The 19,106-nt window shown below is 33.3% G+C and overlaps 2 protein-coding genes across 3 annotated transcripts; one reads left to right on the top strand and one right to left on the bottom strand.

Annotated features, from left to right (window-relative positions):
- Nucleotides 1–260: 260 nt before the first annotated feature.
- On the bottom strand, nucleotides 261–7,416 carry LOC126827709 (uncharacterized). Its single transcript, XM_050557199.2, has 4 exons — nucleotides 7,329–7,416; nucleotides 3,200–3,694; nucleotides 2,164–2,280; nucleotides 261–880 (listed from the first exon to the last, which is right to left on the bottom strand). Exons 2-4 carry the CDS (start codon nucleotides 3,656–3,658, stop codon nucleotides 344–346), a joined length of 1,113 nt encoding a protein of 370 aa, XP_050413156.1. The 5' UTR covers nucleotides 3,659–3,694; nucleotides 7,329–7,416; the 3' UTR covers nucleotides 261–343.
- A 255-nt stretch (nucleotides 7,417–7,671) lies between these two features.
- LOC126828584 (cyclin N-terminal domain-containing protein 1) lies at nucleotides 7,672–15,968 on the top strand. 2 transcript variants are annotated; one of them, XM_050558451.2, is made up of 8 exons: nucleotides 7,672–7,784; nucleotides 8,055–8,218; nucleotides 9,142–9,245; nucleotides 9,844–10,009; nucleotides 10,529–10,691; nucleotides 13,083–13,227; nucleotides 14,537–14,633; nucleotides 15,255–15,968. In XM_050558451.2, the coding sequence occupies exons 2-8, from the start codon at nucleotides 8,066–8,068 to the stop codon at nucleotides 15,360–15,362; spliced, it is 936 nt and encodes a 311-aa protein (XP_050414408.1). In that variant the 5' UTR covers nucleotides 7,672–7,784; nucleotides 8,055–8,065; the 3' UTR covers nucleotides 15,363–15,968. The 2 variants fall into 2 exon arrangements, with proteins under 2 accessions (XP_050414408.1, XP_055958358.1); XM_056102383.1 differs by lacking the exon at nucleotides 8,055–8,218 and having other exon boundaries at nucleotides 7,782–7,912.
- The last annotated feature ends 3,138 nt before the right edge of the window (nucleotides 15,969–19,106 follow it).

Below are 19,106 nucleotides of genomic sequence, written 5' to 3'. Positions count from 1 at the left end.
TAATCATTTTTACTGGAAAATCTTAAAAAAAGCACTGACAAAAACACTTTAATACCGTAATCTTAACATAGATAAAGTAGGAAAAAGTACAAAACGTGAAAAACAACAAACAAAATTACATAAAAAATGGATGTAAAAGTTAAAGCAAATACAGGTTCCACAATAGAAATATTACTAACTGCTACTGCACTGTACATCATTCAGTGATACAATACAATTATCTATATATATATATATATATATATATATACATAGACCTTCATTTTGATATTTTTAAAAACAGAAATACATGTGTAACATCTATTTAAAAGTAAGTAAAAGACATAAATAACAATTGATTATGTTAGTAAATTCTATGCTCTAATCTGATTGTTGATCCTGTCACATTTTTACCGCCAAAAACTCCCAAATCATATTTTGTTCCAAATATGTTTTCTGTTCCAGAATATCCACTGACATCAAAGTCAAACATAATACCTAAAATCACATTAAGCGCTGACATGTCAAACCAGTGACATCCTGAATATCTATAATAAGGTTTACGCCAATTACATCCCGAATTTTGAGCTCCAGTGGGACTAATACACTCTTCAACCAAAGCACATTTCACCCACGGTAACATTAGTTCTTTGTGTATTTTTTCTGTGTTATAAATTATCAAATGACTTGAACGAACTGCTCTATGAAAATAGTATCTGTCTTGTTTTGTCTTAAAATAATCAAACATTTTCGGATGAGTTAATGAAGACGTGGGATCTTTAATTGTCCACGCCACTAATCCTACGTTTAATGCTTGAACGAGACTATGATTCATTTTACTTGTTAAAAAATATTCACTAGTGTCTGCCCATATAACAGCTCCAAATTCATTTAACAGTTCCTGAAATATCAAAAATAAATCAATAAAGAAACAAAACAGTGAGATAATCTTTATTTTTAAAAAATTCAAACTATTTATCGGTCTTATTCCTTTATAATAGCTTTAAAACAGAATTAAAGTTTTCAAAAATATCATTTAAGATTCTTTTCAACTACATGGACCAAAATCTGCTTGTCCAATCATCCTGACAAATATAAATTCATTAGGGAATAGTGGATTTCGTAATGAATTTGTTTGAATGATCAAGCACGGGAAAGGTAGATAATTTGGGACTGTAGGTAATACAGGCACTCTCTTTTATGACCTTTCTATGATGGAAATTTTGCCCGGCACTATGACCTACTCTTATTTATATCAAATTTCAACTGCCAAGGGATCTTTTATGCACATTCCAATGTATACATAGGAACACAGTTTTCCATCCCATCCAAATGACTAGACAATTGTCCTTGTCAGGCCCTCCGCAGGCCCTCCGTCCTGCACCACTGACAAATGGAAACCACGTCGGAAAATCCTGATGAACTTTCTCGGCATCTTACCCACTTAGCCACTGTGGCTCCCTTTTTCAGAAACTGACTTCTACCAGTTCCAATAACAGATGTAGTGTGAACAGAACCATAACGTACACATGAAATGAAATGGAGTTTAACGTCCTACTTTTCTGCTCTGACTGGGGTAATGAAGACGGACGTACACCATACAGTGTGCTATGAGGAAAATATTGCCCGGAAGACGGCACTACAGCCTATGGTCCGAACTATATGTTGTTCCTTGCCAGGTCCTCCAGCCTGCACCACTAACAAGGGAGGATCACGTCAGATATTGTAATCTAACATGTTGTTGGATGAGATGTATAACAGTAAGGTCATACTTTATCACCTATAATTCACTTGATTGTAAATCTTTGTGGAATTGGAAGACTTAAATTAGAGAGAGAGAGAGAGAGAGAGAGAGAGAGAGAGAGAGATGGAGTTTAACATCCACTCGACACAAACTAGGTCATTTCGAGACTTACACATGGTTCAACTTTATTTCAATAATTCGCTTGCGCGTAGGGGTCTTTAGCAGTGGGAGGAAACCGGAGGACCCAGAGAAAACCCACGAGGTTGGACAGGCGACCCTACTCCTTGTCACGTACAACCGGGGAATCAAAACCCCGCCAGTTGACTCAATGACAGACCGTATGATACAGCGCAGCGCGCACGTGCTAACCATTCGGCCATCCAACCCCCCAGACTTAAATTACAGAATGTTCGAGAAATCTTAAAGTATAAAATATTTACCTGTATACAAATTGGTTTATAACTTCTTATACTAAGATCTTGTACATGAGAAGGATATTTTTTGAATAGGAATGGTCTTACTGAGCAATTTGTTGTTTCATTACATAACTTCTTTGTCTGAAAGGAGAAAACAATACTATATAATAAGTAACAGTTTAATCGAATCTTTACAAAAATAATTCTGTCTTAATTAGCCCTAATGGAAAAGAAAAGTAGGACATTATACCCCATGTCATTTCACAGAAATAATGTTGATCTGCTCTTTTTGAAAGTCTGCCATACTTCTTGCTATAACGACTACATAAAACTTTGACAACTTCGTCTGCGTGTTTAAACAAAAGGAATATGACTATAGACTTAAAGATACATTATGTAAGATTTAGATAAAGAAATGGACATTCTTGCTATAATAGTTCAAAAATAGATAATGAAAATTAAATATTATTGAAAATTTCATTCAAATTACTTTTATCTGAGGGATGTTTTGAGTGTTGGAAGATGCAGCATAGATTGTTTATTAGCGTATCCATGAAACTGGAAAAATGAGACTAAGTCAAATTTATCGCTAATTTGTTTTTTTAAATCCAGGGGCGTTCTAATCCATTTAAATCTCAGCCATCTGATGACCTAGAGAGTTGATTATGTCTAAATAATAGTTTATATAACATTTGAAGCCAAAATAAAGACCTGATTTAGATCTTACATAAAGCATCTTTAATGAAACAAATATCCACTGTAGAAAACACACTTTTGGATCATATCTAATTTACATGCTTTTAGCAAATCACAAAATTCACTGCTATGGTTTGCTGTGACTAAGAATATAAAGTATTTATGCACTAACCCATTATTAGGAAGAAAATGATTTATAACTGAGCAAACAAAAATGTCACTTTGGAAGAGAAAAATCTTCATACTGGTATGTTTCAAAATGCAATCATTAGGTTTACTAACGTTTACTAAATTAAATCTGTCAGTGTCATACATTCATTACAAGATGGACAATCATGATCTAGTCCTGGTAGGGTATACTTACAATTATCATATTACTACTAGAAAGACCCATATCAAATAATACAACTTTTCTTGTAGGAACATGTTTACGAGTTGCTTTTAAAAACTCCTTTGTTTCTTCCTCCTTGCCTGGTATCATGGCACTACCAACTATTAATTTTACATTACTAACAATAACATTACTACTATCTTCAAAACCCAATACTTCTAAATATGACGAGTCTACTTCCAGTTGCTGGGCAGTTGTTAGCTGCATATGTTTGGGGATTTTTCGAATATTATTTTGGGTGGTGGTCATAATATTCTTGAATCTCGGTGAAGGATAGCTGACCATCCATAGTGAAACACTAGTCACTGCTATAAATATTACTAATATGTAAAAGTTCTTTGTCTTCATTTGTTCTATCCAAGAACCAGAATGCCCCTTCATGGGTAGCCACCAAAATAATACTTTTACCCAGAGTAATGCAAATGCACACATCAAATCAACATAAGGCTTTCAGAAATGCATTTTAATCTGAAATAGAAAAAGAATAATATTACTTTTACTATTTAGATTAAAGATAGGTTGCCAGGCAATGAAACATACGCCCACAGCAGCTACATCGTCCGGGCAGTCAACAAGAGTTGTCGCATATTTTTACTTTTTTCGGTAATGAAACATTTATAATACATCAAAATCTGATTAAGAGTAACAACTCATTAAGTAATTATCAGAAATCCATTAGAATTTGTTCAGTTTTTATAAAGTTCTGCGCCTGCTAACATTTAGTATACGAAACTTTTAACATCATGGATTTAGCTGTTCAAGTCATAAAGATTCATTAAAAATCAATATATACTTGTTCGTCTTAAGACCTTTAACACCGTGTATAAATTTAAAATCAATCGGATATTAACTTTAGCCTCTGGAGCGTCCACAAGATTTTTCAAAGTGATCAAGGGCCATTACTCTGGCAAAAATTTATCGTTTCATGACCTTAAACACTGTGTATAAATTTAAAGTCAATCGGATATTAACTTAGACCTTTAGAGCATCCACAAGATTTTTTGAAGTGATCAAGGGCCATAACTCTGGCAGTAATTATCGAAAATCGTTGAAAATCAATAGTCTTCTTCGTTTCATGACCTTAAACACTGTGTATAAATTTAAAGTCAATCAGATATTAACTTTTGCCTCTAGAGCGTCCACAAGATTTTTTGAAGTGATCAAGGGCCATAACTCTGGCAGTTATTATCGGAAATCGCTGAAAATCAATAGGATTCTTCGCCTCATGACCTTAAACACTGTGTATAAATTTAAAGTCAATCAGATATTAACTTTAGCCTCTACAGCGTCCACAAGATTTTTTGAAGTGATCAAGGGCCATAACTCTGGCAGTAATTATCGGAAATAGCTGAAAATCAATAGGCTTCTTCGTTTCATGACCTTAAACACTGTGTATAAATTTAAAGTCAATCGGATATTAACTTTAGCCTCTAGAGCGTCCACAAGCAATTGTGGACGCCAGACCGACGGACGGGGGAGACGACAATATACGACCACATTTCAATGCGGGCGTATAAAAAGATATTTTGCCATAAAAAAAATAATATGCCCACCGGCCCCACAGCAGCTATGTTGTGAAATCTTCAAATTCTAAAATTTCAATGGTGCATTGACAGAAACTACAACATAATCAAGGGTAATACAGTCGTTGTTTTTTGTATTTTAGAGGAGAGCCGAATAGATCTCCCCTTAATGAACAAATTGAAAAAATCACACCACTAAAAAGGTTCTTCCAGTTTCGATAAGAAGAGTGATTTAGAAATTAAGGAGAGTGATCTGATATTAAGGAGAGTGATTATTTGTATTTATGGGAAATGGTTACATAAAAAAAGATGACAATAAACATCGTCTGCTAAATAATAGTACTCGTACAGTCAAGTCAAACTTTTGCTATCGTCTGAAACTACTTACGGTATTCCAACAGAAATACTTGTCAACATTTCTAAATAATATAGCTTATATAAATTTTGTTTAAAAACATAATCCCTATTCAAAATATAATCATAAATGCTCAAAATTTCCATCAAAATATAATCTATTTCTTCCGGAATTATTCCCATTGGAAATTTTTAATGTGCCATCTCTCGTAATGTCTCTCATCTAGCGATAGTTCTACATTTCAGTTAAAGTAACAAATGATGCATTCATCAGAATTTTATTACCATGTGCGATCACATTATACACTAATCGAATACACCAAATGAATGTTAACAATGACAGCATGATGTCGATCAAAATGTGAATCTTTCACACTCTTTTTCAAAAAGATACACATTATGTCCATGATTTACAAATAAAGGAGAGCGATTTTTAATTTTAAGACGACGAAGAAAAACCTCCCCCAGTCTCATTCAGGTGCGCAGCAGGCATTCGCGAGCGACTGCATGCCTCAAAAAACAATGACTGGTAATAACCCTAGAGGTAATAATCAGAAATAGTTGTAATTGTGACTCATTACAAAAACACGAAACAAAGAAGACAAATTTAAAGAAAATCAGATGTTGATTTTTGATTTTAAAGCACTTTAAAGATTGGATAAGTGAACCAGGGTCAATACTTTAGTAGTTATTAACAGAAAATATTTTGCTCTCTATTTTGGTGAAATCGGGGATTTCCATTAATACACATACATACAGTCAATCGGTGTGAATTCCAGGGACATATACCTCCAAAAATTGCGAATGAGAGTCATGTGACACTATTCCGGAAAAGAATTATGACATTAACCAATCCTGATCGAGATGCTAAAAGGTGTCACGAAAAAAACACTCTAATCAAGATACCAGAAACATTTAAACAAGACCTTCAGAAATGATCAGCTTGTCTGTTTTGAACTTAATTACCACTAAATATTGTGAATATTAAAGGAGCTAAATCGCTAATATCAAGGATCTGGAAATTGACACAAATGGGTCGCAACTATATAATAATGTAGTGTGAATGTATATAAACTGATTTACATTCAATCATTTCTGTTTTTACTGCAATTTCTAATCAGTTATGTTCGGCGAAATATGCCAGAAGTCTCAATCCAATGGCAATCTATAGCGTCTGGTTATTCCACTCTATACTGATAGTATTTATTGCACATGCTCTCCAGATAACAATATGACGTCACCGTTTGACATGAATTGTGAAATATATCTAGCCTCTTTCTACGAGTCCCTTGATAACAATGGCGCTGAAATGCACCATGGTACACGATTCGTGTACCAACAGTAAAATGTTTATTTTGTCTTAATTATTGGAAATCAGAAGCCCATCTTTTCCACGTAAGATCACAACATCAATGTTGATTTAAATTGACAAATAATTTGTGTTTTCAATGTCGAAGATTTTGGATGATATTGAGTTAGAGACTTAGCTACTTTAAATAATCTTAGACAAAACAATATGACAATTATGATATGCTAAATAGTATATACAAATGTATATTTTGAACTGATTTTAGACAAAAATTAATTACTGTTCTTTGTTTTAATGGTTATACTAGGACACATTGTCAGTCCAGGTTAATGAAATGACAATGCACGTACAGACATGTGACTTGTTTTGAAAATAACCAGTTTACCAAGGATGTCATGGGTGACAGATTTTCACATCTTATTGTCTTAATTCTTGTTTGAGATACGTAGTTTTATATTCACAATTTTTTATAGCAATCACTAATTGTATTCACAGTATGTAATTGTCACTGCTGAAGTACGGTAGTAGCTTATTACTTATTACTACTGTCATACTGGACTGGTAATGTACGGTTTTAATGTTTAATTTGATGGTACACGCTTGGTTTGAGTTTGGAAAAATATTACAGGTTTTTCACGTTATACATTTTTACAAGTTACGGTCGGTAAAGGTGCTTATTGTCGTCCGAGATCGTTTCATATACGAAATATTAAAAGGGAATTGAGACTAATTGATCATTTTTTTTATTTTTTATCATTGATTCATTCGACATTGCTGAATCTGTCATCTGATCTTTTTTATATAGGCCTATATTGCCAATAATACGGTTAATATTCAGGGGTTTAAATGACTTAAGCACGGGTTTTTTGGGTAACGAGATCGGCAAACCACTTTAGATACACCCAATATAACTCACCAAATTAATGCAGGCTGAATGAGTGTAAAAAAAAGACAAAATTGTCTTGAAAGCAATGATAAACAACGTCAAAACGTAGCCATTTTGAAGCAAGGGAAATAATTCATGGAAACGTGGTAGTCGAGAATGTCCAGAACAGTTTTTCAACTGACCGATAAATCTGTTGGGATCAGCGAGTTTGACGCATTTTCCGCAAAATTTATTTATTTATAACATGTAGAATTCTTTTTAGTAAAATCAAAATCAGCTTTTTGGCATTTAAAACTTTTTAATTTTGAGTCTTAGTACTATTCTTTTTATTTATGTAGTTGTTCATCAAAAGGAATTTGTTTTTTGGGGTTTTTTTAAATAAAAATAAAATAGACTTAATAAGTGGCCCCTGTCACGTGAGAAGATAGTTTCGTCTGCTAGCTAGCACTACCACTGATTTGTACAAAACTTGAAAGGCTAAGAAAAGTAATATTGTTATTTGAATATTCTGTATTTTCGGAACATTAGGCAACAGATAATAGATTCCTCTGCTATATCCAATTTATAATTTAATTATTATCTTTATCGTAATGCATTTCAATTTAAATCAGAATGTAAGTGAAATACAAAATTACTGTTACTAACACTGTTACTTATTTAGATTAAAATTACAGTTTTTTAGGCCTAGTGTGACTTAAAAGATAAGTTACCAACCAGGCATTTTAACATCTTGATCATATGTATATGTATCTCCAGATTTGGAGAAAATGGAGACGAAATACAGAGGAATATTTGGATCACCAGCAGAACCATTATTCAATGATGAAAAGCATGGAGTGCCCCCGGACATTTTAAAAGAATGGCTTGTTAACTTAGACAGAAAAAATACCATTTGTGCTGAAAAATCGAATATAAAACAAGTAAAATAAAACTTATTTTTACTTGACTGTGTATAACTAAGTGGATATTAATATTATTATTGTAAATTTATCTCTATATTCCGAACATAAGCTGTTGTTAGACAATTTTAATATATGATTGAGGAATGGCCCCACAGACCTTTCCCTTAGAAAAGACAGACAAACTACAAAATCAATATATTACTCTACCCTCATTTAATTTGAAGTTGAGTAGACAAGAATCACAGCCTACAAATTGTAAACTTTGTACACTACTCACTCACTCCTACGCTTCATGTTCAGGCAAATTTAGGTGAGGGTGACTGATCCTCCTTTTAAGGCAAAGTTTGTATAGATTGTCATATGCTCCTTTCCAACCAAATGCAAGCAAATTTAATCCATGCATTCATGGCCAGGTATTTTGGAGAGAGAGAGAGAGAGAGAGGTGGGTTTTATTTTTAAATAAGGTCCACTGGACACAAACTAGGTTTTTTCCGGACTAACATACGGTTCAATTTTATTTCAATAATTTGCTTGCACGTGGGTATCTTTAGCAGTGGGAGGAAACTGGAGGACCCAGAGAAAACCCACAAGGTTGGACAGGTGACCCTACTCCTTGTCACTTATAAGCGGGGAGTTGAAACCACCCACTTGACTCAATTACAGACCTTATGATTTAACACGCACGGTTTAATCCATTCGGCCACCCAACCCCCCTTTGTGCTTTGTAGAAATTTTTATGAAATGAAATAGGATACAAACATATTTTTCATACCATCCTAAAGACTAGATTGTTTTCCTTGCCAGACCTCCTGTCGTGCACTACCGACTGAAAAATCCAGATAGAAATGTCCCCCTTTGTGGATGCTGAAAGAAGCGAGCTGTTCTCTAGCAATAGTCAGTAGCTTACCCTAAAATCTTATTTTTCTACTTTTTCACTTCAGGGTTTCTTTTACAGATCTGATGCAATAACATTTATATTTAACACATGTGCTAAATTAGAAGTTCCTATAAAGGTGAAATATTATGCAGTAGAATTATTTGAACGGTAAGAAGAAAAAAAAAAGACAGAAAGCATTAATTTTGATGGCATTACTGAAAATTCTATGAACAATTAATTTACCACATTGGGTCCAATTTCTGCGTGGTAGTATTAGGTATTTTAAAGAACTGCAAAACACTATAAATACAGTTTGATTTATTTTTTTATGATGGGTTTGTACAATTGTCTATATACACAAAAACAAAAAAAAATGACATTGATTAGTCTGTCATTTAAAGGGGGCTATGATGGTCAAACAGTTGGACACAAGGCCCTCGACTAGAATGTCTTGGATTTGAATCCCGAATGGGCAGAGAAAACCATTCAGGATTCTTCAAGAATGCTTCTCATGTCAAACCCCATTTTTTTTATTACATTGCCATGCTATGATCTATTTAACCTCTATTGATTATTTTATTGTTTCTAGAGTGTTTAGTTTGACGATACTGTACTGCTGTTTTACAGAACAGAATTATATGTACAGAAATTATTGCAGCTATCGATGGATTGCATTTCACAGATTAATTAATTATTTACATTAATTTTTTGTCTTATAGTACCGAAGCATGTACTAGAATTTATGCCCTACTTATTTTTGCTGCAGATTTATGACAAAACATGTTCAAGATTTGTACAATCATATGAAAACAACGAGTAGTAAAACAAAGCAAAAAGACTGGAATGAGGTCTTAGATAGAGTTCAAAATCAGTTGTTATTAAGACTTGTTTCATGTTGTCAAATTGCCAGCAAGATCACATCCCATTATAAGGTAAGAGAAAATTAAATGAATCTTGCTTGATATTTAATCAACAATTTCTAGATGATTTTGCGATGACAGATGGGATATATATAATAATATTAGTGTTGTGCAAAAATCTAATAACAGCAATATTCATCATTAAAGTGAGACCAATCTTCATTATTGAGTCTAGTATGTGAAGGGAGCCACAGTGGCTCAGAGAGCAGGGTGGTGGCTCACAAACCAGGAGGTCCAGGATTTGGTCCCAATGATGTTAATATCTCAGAAAAATTTATCGATATATGCATAATATTGGTTTTTGGCTGGAACGATCATTGATTGTTATTCACAGAGTTCCTCAGCAATAAAGATGATTCATGTCAAGGTGAAGCTGTTATAAACTGAACTGTGATTGTGAGTAGTAATCATATCTTACAGACTGGGATTCCCAACCAGATTTATCTATTTCTAAGCATGAGAGTCAAACATCTTCACCCAATAAGAGCCCTTTCAGTAATAAGAACATTATACCATAATTACTTATTTCAGGTTATTTCAGCCAAAAAAGCCAAATATTTTCTTCGAGATCTTGGTCTAAAATATTCCTCAACAAGTATATTACAGTCAGAGTTACGTGTTTTAAAAACCTTAGATTTTAATGTTATGGAAACAACACCATTAGTGTATATGGAAACAATATTAGAAATATTAGGTAAGTTATATAAATATATATAGAGAGAGAGAGAGAGAGACAGGGAAAGAGAGAGAGAAGTGGGGTTTAACACCCCCTCGATACAAACTGGGTAATTTTGGGATTAACATATGGTTCAATTTTATTTCATTAATTCGCTTGCGCATAGGGGTCTTTAGCAGTGGGTGGAAACAGGAGGACCCAGAAAAAATACAAATGGTTGGACAGGTGACCTTACTCCTTGTCACGTACAAGCAGGTGGGGAATCGTAACTACGCCACTTGACTCAATGACAAACGTTATGATGCAATGCGCACATGTTAACCATTCGGCCACCCAACCCCCCCCCCCCCCCCCAAGGTAAGTTAGAATATCTTTATTTTCCTTTCAAGTGAGTAATGGGACAAAGAAATCAATGAATGATCTTTAAATGAACAAATGCATAAATTAGATTATAAATAATTTAGTAATTATTATTGATAATATACACAGTACAAAATTCTATGGAGTATAATTACTGTTTATTAATGATCTATATTTTGACTAGGATTGTTAAGTCTTTATCATTCATTTCATAAAGACTAAAGAAACCTAGTCGAAACGTAACTCAGCAAGAAGCAGTAATTGTATCCCATAAAATTGTGTCCTTTTGTGAAAATTGTAGTGGTTAAAGAAGCATTATGTAAGATTTAGAACTTGTTATAATAGTTCAAAAATAGATAATGCAAAATAAATATATTGAAAATGTCATTCAAATTACTTTTGAATCACTATTTGGAGTTTTTACAAGATGTGGCATAGATTTTTTTATTATCATTACAACAGTACTTGTTATTTGAGACTTAGCCTGGTTTTGCCCTTTTTAAATTAAATCATTAAATGGCGACCATATTTAAATCTGTTTAAATCTGATGGTCTAGAGAGTTGATTATAGTCTTGGCATGTGAATAAATGTCTAAATAATAATTTGTATTATATTTGAACTTTAAAATCCAAAATAAAGACCTGTAATACTAATAGGCAGGTTTACCTCTTTCTTAATGCATCATTAATTGTTAAATGCAGAGATATTATTCTGGCTTAATGCACTAAAGACCTACTGTTTGTAATGAGATATTTATACATTTTGTCATTTTCATAATTAATATTTCCAAGGCCAATAAAAGATTCAATGAACTTTATTCTCAGGCCACACCAATTTGATTTTCTGTTCTTCAGGAACACCTGTCAAAATTTTCCTTTTTTTTCTTCGGGAAAGAGACTGTGCTGTTCAAAAGCTTTTTGTTCCAAGTTTTTAAGTTTTGAAATTTTAAACATGATTCAAGTGACTATTTATTTATCAAGATACTGAAGAACATAAATCAAATTGGTGAAGCCTCATTAATAATATATTTATAGGCCTAGGAAGTATATTATATTTGTATTGTATTTATAGTAAGTATGTATATTATGTTTGTATTGTATTTGTAGTATGTATTTTATGTTTGTATTGTATTTATAGTATGTTTGTAATGTATTTATAGTATGTATATTATGATTGTATTGTATTTATAGTATGTATATTATCTTTGTATTGTATTTATAGTATGTATACTACATTTGTATTATACTTATATTATATTTATATTATGTATATTATGTTTGTATTATATTTATAGTATGTATATTATTTTCGTATTGTATTTATAGTATGTATATTATGTTTGTAATGTATTTATAGTATGTATATTATGTTTGTAATGTATTTATAATATGTATATTATGTTTGTAATGTATTTATAGCATGTATATTACGTTTGTAATGTATTTATGTTATGTTTATTATGTATGTTATGTAATGTATTTATACTATGTATATTATGTTTGTAATGTATTTATACTACGTATATTATGTTTGTTATGTATTTATACCATGTATATTATGTTTGTAATGTATTTATACTATGTATATTATGTTTGTAATGTATTTATACTATGTATATTATGTTTGTAATGTATTTATACTATGTATATTATGTATGTTATGTAATGTATTTATACTATGTATATTATGTTTGTAATGTATTATACTATGTATATTATGTTTGTACTGTATTATACTATGTATATTATGTTTGTAATATGTTATGTATTGTATTGTATTTATATTATTGTATTTATATTTGTATTGTATTTATATTATGTATATTATGTAATGTATTTATTGTATGTATATTATGTTTGTATTGTATTTATAGTATGTATATTATACCATATTATGGTTGTATTATGTGTATATTATGTTTGTATTGTATTTATAGTATGCACTAAATCTTACAGGGAATGCAAATTAATAGATTGCATTTCCTTATATTTAAAACAACACCTAACCATAGTAATCTAAAATTATTTGTCAATATTTGATATTTCCAGGCTATAATGACCCAAGTATGTCAGTGAAATCATATCATGCTGTGGCATTGAAAGTGTTAGATGTTGTATATTTAAAGAATACTCAAGTCTATCAGGAATTGTTTCTGGTAATAGCTAAACAGACGACACCTTCCATTAGTAATAGGTAGGTAAAACAAAATCCGACATCTGATCATCAACTCTGGATATAAATCAGTAACATAATGGAATGACATTATTTTTTTATTTCTGAGCAAACAAAATCCAACATCAGCTCTGAAGTCCTACAAATCATTGTAATGAATATGAAGGACATAACTGTCTGGAATCCAGTTACTGTTTATTTCTGAGAAACTTTTGGACGTTTTGAATATGCTAGTCAAACATATTCATGCAAAGAATATAAAAAGGGGCATAACTCTTGAAGTTGTTATCGAAGATTGGTGAAAATCAATAGGGTTCTAGTAGGGTAGCCAATTGATAAATTTCAGCCTACAAACTGTTAACAAGATATCATTACAAGACATATGTCTGGAAGTAAAAAACTAAAAATGTTGAAAATCAGCAGGTATCTAGACTCCATTTAAAGTAGTTAAGTCTTTAACTCAATATCTTCCACAGTCTTCGACATTGAAAACACTTATTAATTTTCAATTTAATCAACATTGATGTTGTGATCTTACCGGGAAAAGATGGGCTTCTGATAAGCAATATTTAAGACAAAAAAAATATTTTACCATTGGTACACGAATAGTGTCCCAGAATGCGTTTCAGCATTATTGTAACAAGGCACTCGAAGAACAAGGCTAGACATATTCCACAAGTCATGTCATATGGTGACGCCATATTCTTATCAGGAGAGCATGTGCAACGAATACTACCGCTGTAGACTGGAATAACCAGATGCTAGAGATTGCCATTCGATTGAGACTTCTTGCATATTTCGCCGAACATAACTGAATTGAAATTAGAGTAAAAATGGAAATCATCGAATGTAAATCAGTTTATATAGATTCATATTATATTATTATATGCGTTGCAAGCCATTCGTGTCATTTACTAGGTGCCAAATATTAGCAATTTAGCTCCTTTAAATGAGAATCACAAAAGACAACCCATATCAATTTCAAAAAGCTATATGGATTATTGTAGCTTCAGGTGTGAATGTGATAGCAATATATTGTCACATTAAAATGTAACAATGGATAATGCTTGCTTCTTTTATTTGCTATAGTATTAAAAGCTAACAAAAATAACTTTATTGGAAAACGAGTGAAGATCTATATTTTATTACATTGATAAAAATATATATATAGACCTGTTCTTCTCTTAGCTGTTGGATCTTGTATTAGAATTTGGTCTGTCCGACAGATTTACTTGGAAATTTGGTAATAAACAGTTGAAGATAATGTAATAGATTTATTGAGAGCCTTGTGGATGTTAAACCACATTTCATTTATATTGTTCAATTCCAGGGCAGCATTTATTCAAGTGAAATGTGATAAAATGTTTTTGGCTATATCTGTGTTAACAGCAGCTGTATATATTGTTGATCAGCCTATGACAGATAAGGTTAGTATTAAAAATATGCTGATCTCGCTATTTAACACACCATTATCTATTTATATGATTTTTATACAAATATCATTGATTACCTGGTTGTTGAACTCTTTCGTGAACGTTTCTTCTTCACACCTGCCTACCAAGCAGATGACATGTTTTAAAATATGTTAAGCCATTTAAATCACCCCTAAGCCATTAAATCTTTCATCATGGTCACATGTGCAATGTTTGGGAGGATAGTTTAGTTTTTTTTATCATGCCATCCAAATTACTAGACAACACTACTTGTTTGTCGGGCGGGGGGGGGGAGGGGATTGGATGGCCGAATGGTTAGCGTGTGCTGTGTGCGTTGTATCATGAGGCCTGTCATTGAGTCAACTGGTGTGGTCTCGATTCCCCGGTTGTATGTGACAAAAAGTAGGGTCGCCTGTCCAACCTTGTGGGTTTACAGCATTATATCAATCTACAGTTCAATTTCTTTGTGTTTATACATTGCCAGTCATTTCATTGACCGAATCAAAAGCTGAGGTCTACAGACATACCTGTGTGTTGTTATATATGTATGTATTTTGCATTTTTTTTTCAGGTGATGATGTTAAACCCCATTTCATTTCATTTCATTTTTTTCAGGTGATAGACCATTTAAATAAAATAACTAAAAGACCGTGTGATGATATTCTGGATTTTGCTACTGTGATAGTTCAAAGTGTAATAGAGGGAAGTGTCAATACCGACTAGAGAAGAGAAATAAACAAATCCTAAGAAATTAAATTAGGTTTTGAAACTATAAAATGCTATTTAACAAAGGGTGGGCTTGTGAGATATGGTGAATTAAGAAGCACAAGGGTTAATGTCTGCTCTCTCTGGGGAGCCAGTCAATATCTGGAGGCAAGTCCGGTGTAGTGTAGTAAAAGGAGGATGAGTAAGGAATTCACAGCCCCTATCCCAGTAACGAAGGGTACAGTCGTACCTTTTGAGATCAAATAACTTATATAAATTATCAGGAACACTGACTGATGAATTGTTGCCACCTAGTTGGCAGTACAACGACAAAGAACCTAAATGCCATTCTGGCTCCAAAATAATGGGTGGCACCTGGGTACAATGTCGCAAGGCTCAGGCATTGTCTTGCTATGAGCCACAGCTCTCAAACACAACCGCATCTTCCAGGGCCACCCGACTTCACTTCAATTTGGAATGTTCTATCCACGTTCGCACCCCAGGAGTGTTGAAGTAAACTTTAATCGTCACTGAGTAGAACATCTTTTCCACCCAAGTAATATTTTGTATCTGTTCTAATGTGGAGTAGATTGAGAACCAGAGGTCGCAGTGGATCAATTTCGAGTTCCGTAAAAATACGCAGACATTCCAAAATTTATTAATAAACTTGTACACTAAAAATTCAACGTAATTATAAGAAAATGTACTAAATGTTGTTTCTTTGAATCTGTTATTATTTGGTATTTACTTACAAAGCAAATGCCAGGTTTAACATTTCATGCAATTTTAATATATCTCCGGTGAGTTTTTGTTTTTTGTCCCATTGTTTGCAAGTTATGTAAAGTTATCTAATCTGATCACCTTCAGATTTATTATTAATTCTTTTGTTGATGAGAATATCTGTGATCTTCAGTATAAAAATTCTTAAAATGTCTTAACTAAATCTTAAACTGCCAACCTCTTCAATATTTTCATGATTTACTTTCTTTTCAATAATGTCCTTTAACTTTAACAATTCCATCATTTATTTTGTATCTAATATGCCGATATTCTACTTTATACGCAGTTTGTCAAATTTATTCGTTGTTGGAAAATTATTTGTGCACATACAGCGACCAAATCAACTAGTAATATGAGTCATTGCTTTAACACATAATTCTTTTAGTTGTGTATGCATCGTATTGGAATTTCAGAAAAAAAGTTAATGCTGTTACAAAACTCTTTGTTATTAATGATAATATAGTTCATATATATATGTTACTTTAGGATTCTTCACAACATAATATCAAAAAATTCTTCCAAACTTCTACAATGTAATAAGCTGGAAATTTTGTAGTAAATATAAGTAGGGTCGCCTGTCCAACCTTGTGGGTTTACAGCATTATATCAATCTACAGTTCAATTTCTTTGTGTTTATACATTGCCAGTCATTTCATTGACCGAATCAAAAGCTGAGGTCTACAGACATACCTGTGTGTTGTTATATATGTATGTATTTTGCATTTTTTTTTCAGGTGATGATGTTAAACCCCATTTCATTTCATTTCATTTTTTTCAGGTGATAGACCATTTAAATAAAATAACTAAAAGACCGTGTGATGATATTCTGGATTTTGCTACTGTGATAGTTCAAAGTGTAATAGAGGGAAGTGTCAATACCGACTAGAGAAGAGAAATAAACAAATCCTAAGAAATTAAATTAGGTTTTGAAACTATAAAATGCTATTTAACAAAGGGTGGGCTTGTGAGATATGGTGAATTAAGAAGCACAAGGGTTAATGTCTGCTCTCTCTGGGGAGCCAGTCAATATCTGGAGGCAAGTCCGGTGTAGTGTAGTAAAAGGAGGATGAGTAAGGAATTCACAGCCCCTATCCCAGTAACGAAGGGTACAGTCGTACCTTTTGAGATCAAATAACTTATATAAATTATCAGGAACACTGACTGATGAATTGTTGCCACCTAGTTGGCAGTACAACGACAAAGAACCTAAATGCCATTCTGGCTCCAAAATAATGGGTGGCACCTGGGTACAATGTCGCAAGGCTCAGGCATTGTCTTGCTATGAGCCACAGCTCTCAAACACAACCGCATCTTCCAGGGCCACCCGACTTCACTTCAATTTGGAATGTTCTATCCACGTTCGCACCCCAGGAGTGTTGAAGTAAACTTTAATCGTCACTGAGTAGAACATCTTTTCCACCCAAGTAATATTTTGTATCTGTTCTAATGTGGAGTAGATTGAGAACCAGAGGTCGCAGTGGATCAATTTCGAGTTCCGTAAAAATACGCAGACATTCCATAATTTTGCGTTTTTGCCCTCTACATCTGCGTGAAGAGCCTCTCAAAATACTCAATATAGAAGCATGTAAAGTCGTTTTGTGAACAACCCTGTTTTAAGCGTCCTTATTTTATTGATATGCCTACTGTATTTAGTCTAATGATGACTGGAGGTTAACGGCATGTCTACGGTTGACGGCACAGTCATTTCAATCTTCTATTCGACAGGAGGTAAAGAGAAATCTATCGCTATGAAAGCCAACATTTGATTGGCTGAATGTAAACAGTATGTCTTGTTTTAGCCAATCCCAAGTCTTGTATGAAATGCGCTTTATTGCTTCCAATAGGATAGCTACGTAGGCTTACTGCCATGAACTTATGAATGAAATAAGAGGAAATATAAAAAAAACTGGAGACTACGTACAGTCGAGGTGTGTAAATGCCGGGTGAAGCACATCAATTGTACAAACTACGACATAGAATAATCTAATTATTCTCACGTCGGGGACATTTTCTGCGTGTAAATTACGCAGCGTCCATCAATATTTGTGTTTATTTTGAACAAAATGTGTGAAATAAGAGGAAATATAAAAAAAACTGGAGACTACGTACAGTCGAGGTGTGTAAATGCCGGGTGAAGCACATCAATTGTACAAACTACGACATAGAATAATCTAATTATTCTCACGTCGGGGACATTTTCTGCGTGTAAATTACGCAGCGTCCATCAATATTTGTGTTTATTTTGAACAAAATGTGTGAAATACGCGTATTTTTGCGTGACTGCGACCTCTGTTGGGAACACAAGTGCTCTATTGGTGGGGGGTTGGGTGGCCGATTGATTAGCATGTGCACGCCCAACTGGCGTGGTTTCGATTCCCAGCTGGTTGTACGTGACAAGGAGTAGGGTCGTCTGTCCAACCTCATGGGTTTTCTCCAGGTCCGCCGGTTTCCTCTCACTGATAAAGACCCCTACGCGTAAGCGAATTGTTGAAATAAAATTGAACCATGAGTTAGTCCCGAAATGACTTAGTTTGTGTCAAGTGGACGTTCAACCCCATTTCTCTCTTTCTTGATCTATTGGTGGAACTCAGTTTATTTGTGAGAACTTTCCTTTCAACCACACAGTGATCACAGTCTACTATAAGCTTAAACTTTATCGTTCTTAGCTTTTCTTTCACCTTTAGCATAATTTTAGCCAGATCTGATAAAGTTAGAACTTAAACATTAAACAAAAAGAAGTACCGGTATTCTACTGTGGGTTGTACCTATTGACCTTTTGTAAATGAAAGTTGGATGCAGTTGTGTCCAGTTTCACACAAGGACAGGAGCTCTGGGACCAAATATCCTTTTCTGTCTTCTAGAGATTTTTAATGTGTGCGCTAAAAAACTGGATGCAACTAGATGCTGTTAGTTGGTTTGCTATATAGCGCTCACATCTGTTGCATCACATATGATAGCATTGGCTCAATTGTAAGGAAGGTT

This window comes from Patella vulgata, chromosome 7 (assembly GCF_932274485.2).
Source record: "Patella vulgata chromosome 7, xgPatVulg1.2, whole genome shotgun sequence".
In the NCBI taxonomy this organism is placed as follows: Eukaryota; Metazoa; Mollusca; class Gastropoda; family Patellidae; genus Patella; species Patella vulgata.
Note: the sequence above shows the minus strand (reverse complement) of the source record. Positions and strands in the feature narration are given on the sequence as shown.

Bases quoted from the DNA above. Each gene is read 5' to 3' on its own strand.
- LOC126828584 (XM_050558451.2), top strand. From the start codon at position 8,066: ATGGAGACGAAATACAGAGGAATATTTGGATCACCAGCAGAACCATTA. The intron at 10,010-10,528 runs GTAAGAGAAAAT...TACTTATTTCAG, and splicing joins AGATCACATCCCATTATAAG to GTTATTTCAGCCAAAAAAGC. The intron at 10,692-13,082 runs GTAAGTTATATA...TGATATTTCCAG, and splicing joins AACAATATTAGAAATATTAG to GCTATAATGACCCAAGTATG.
- LOC126827709 (XM_050557199.2), bottom strand. From the start codon at position 3,658: ATGTGTGCATTTGCATTACTCTGGGTAAAAGTATTATTTTGGTGGCTA. The intron at 2,281-3,199 runs GTAAGTATACCC...TTCTCCTTTCAG, and splicing joins CTAGTAGTAATATGATAATT to ACAAAGAAGTTATGTAATGA. The intron at 881-2,163 runs GTAAATATTTTA...TTGATATTTCAG, and splicing joins ATAAACCAATTTGTATACAG to GAACTGTTAAATGAATTTGG.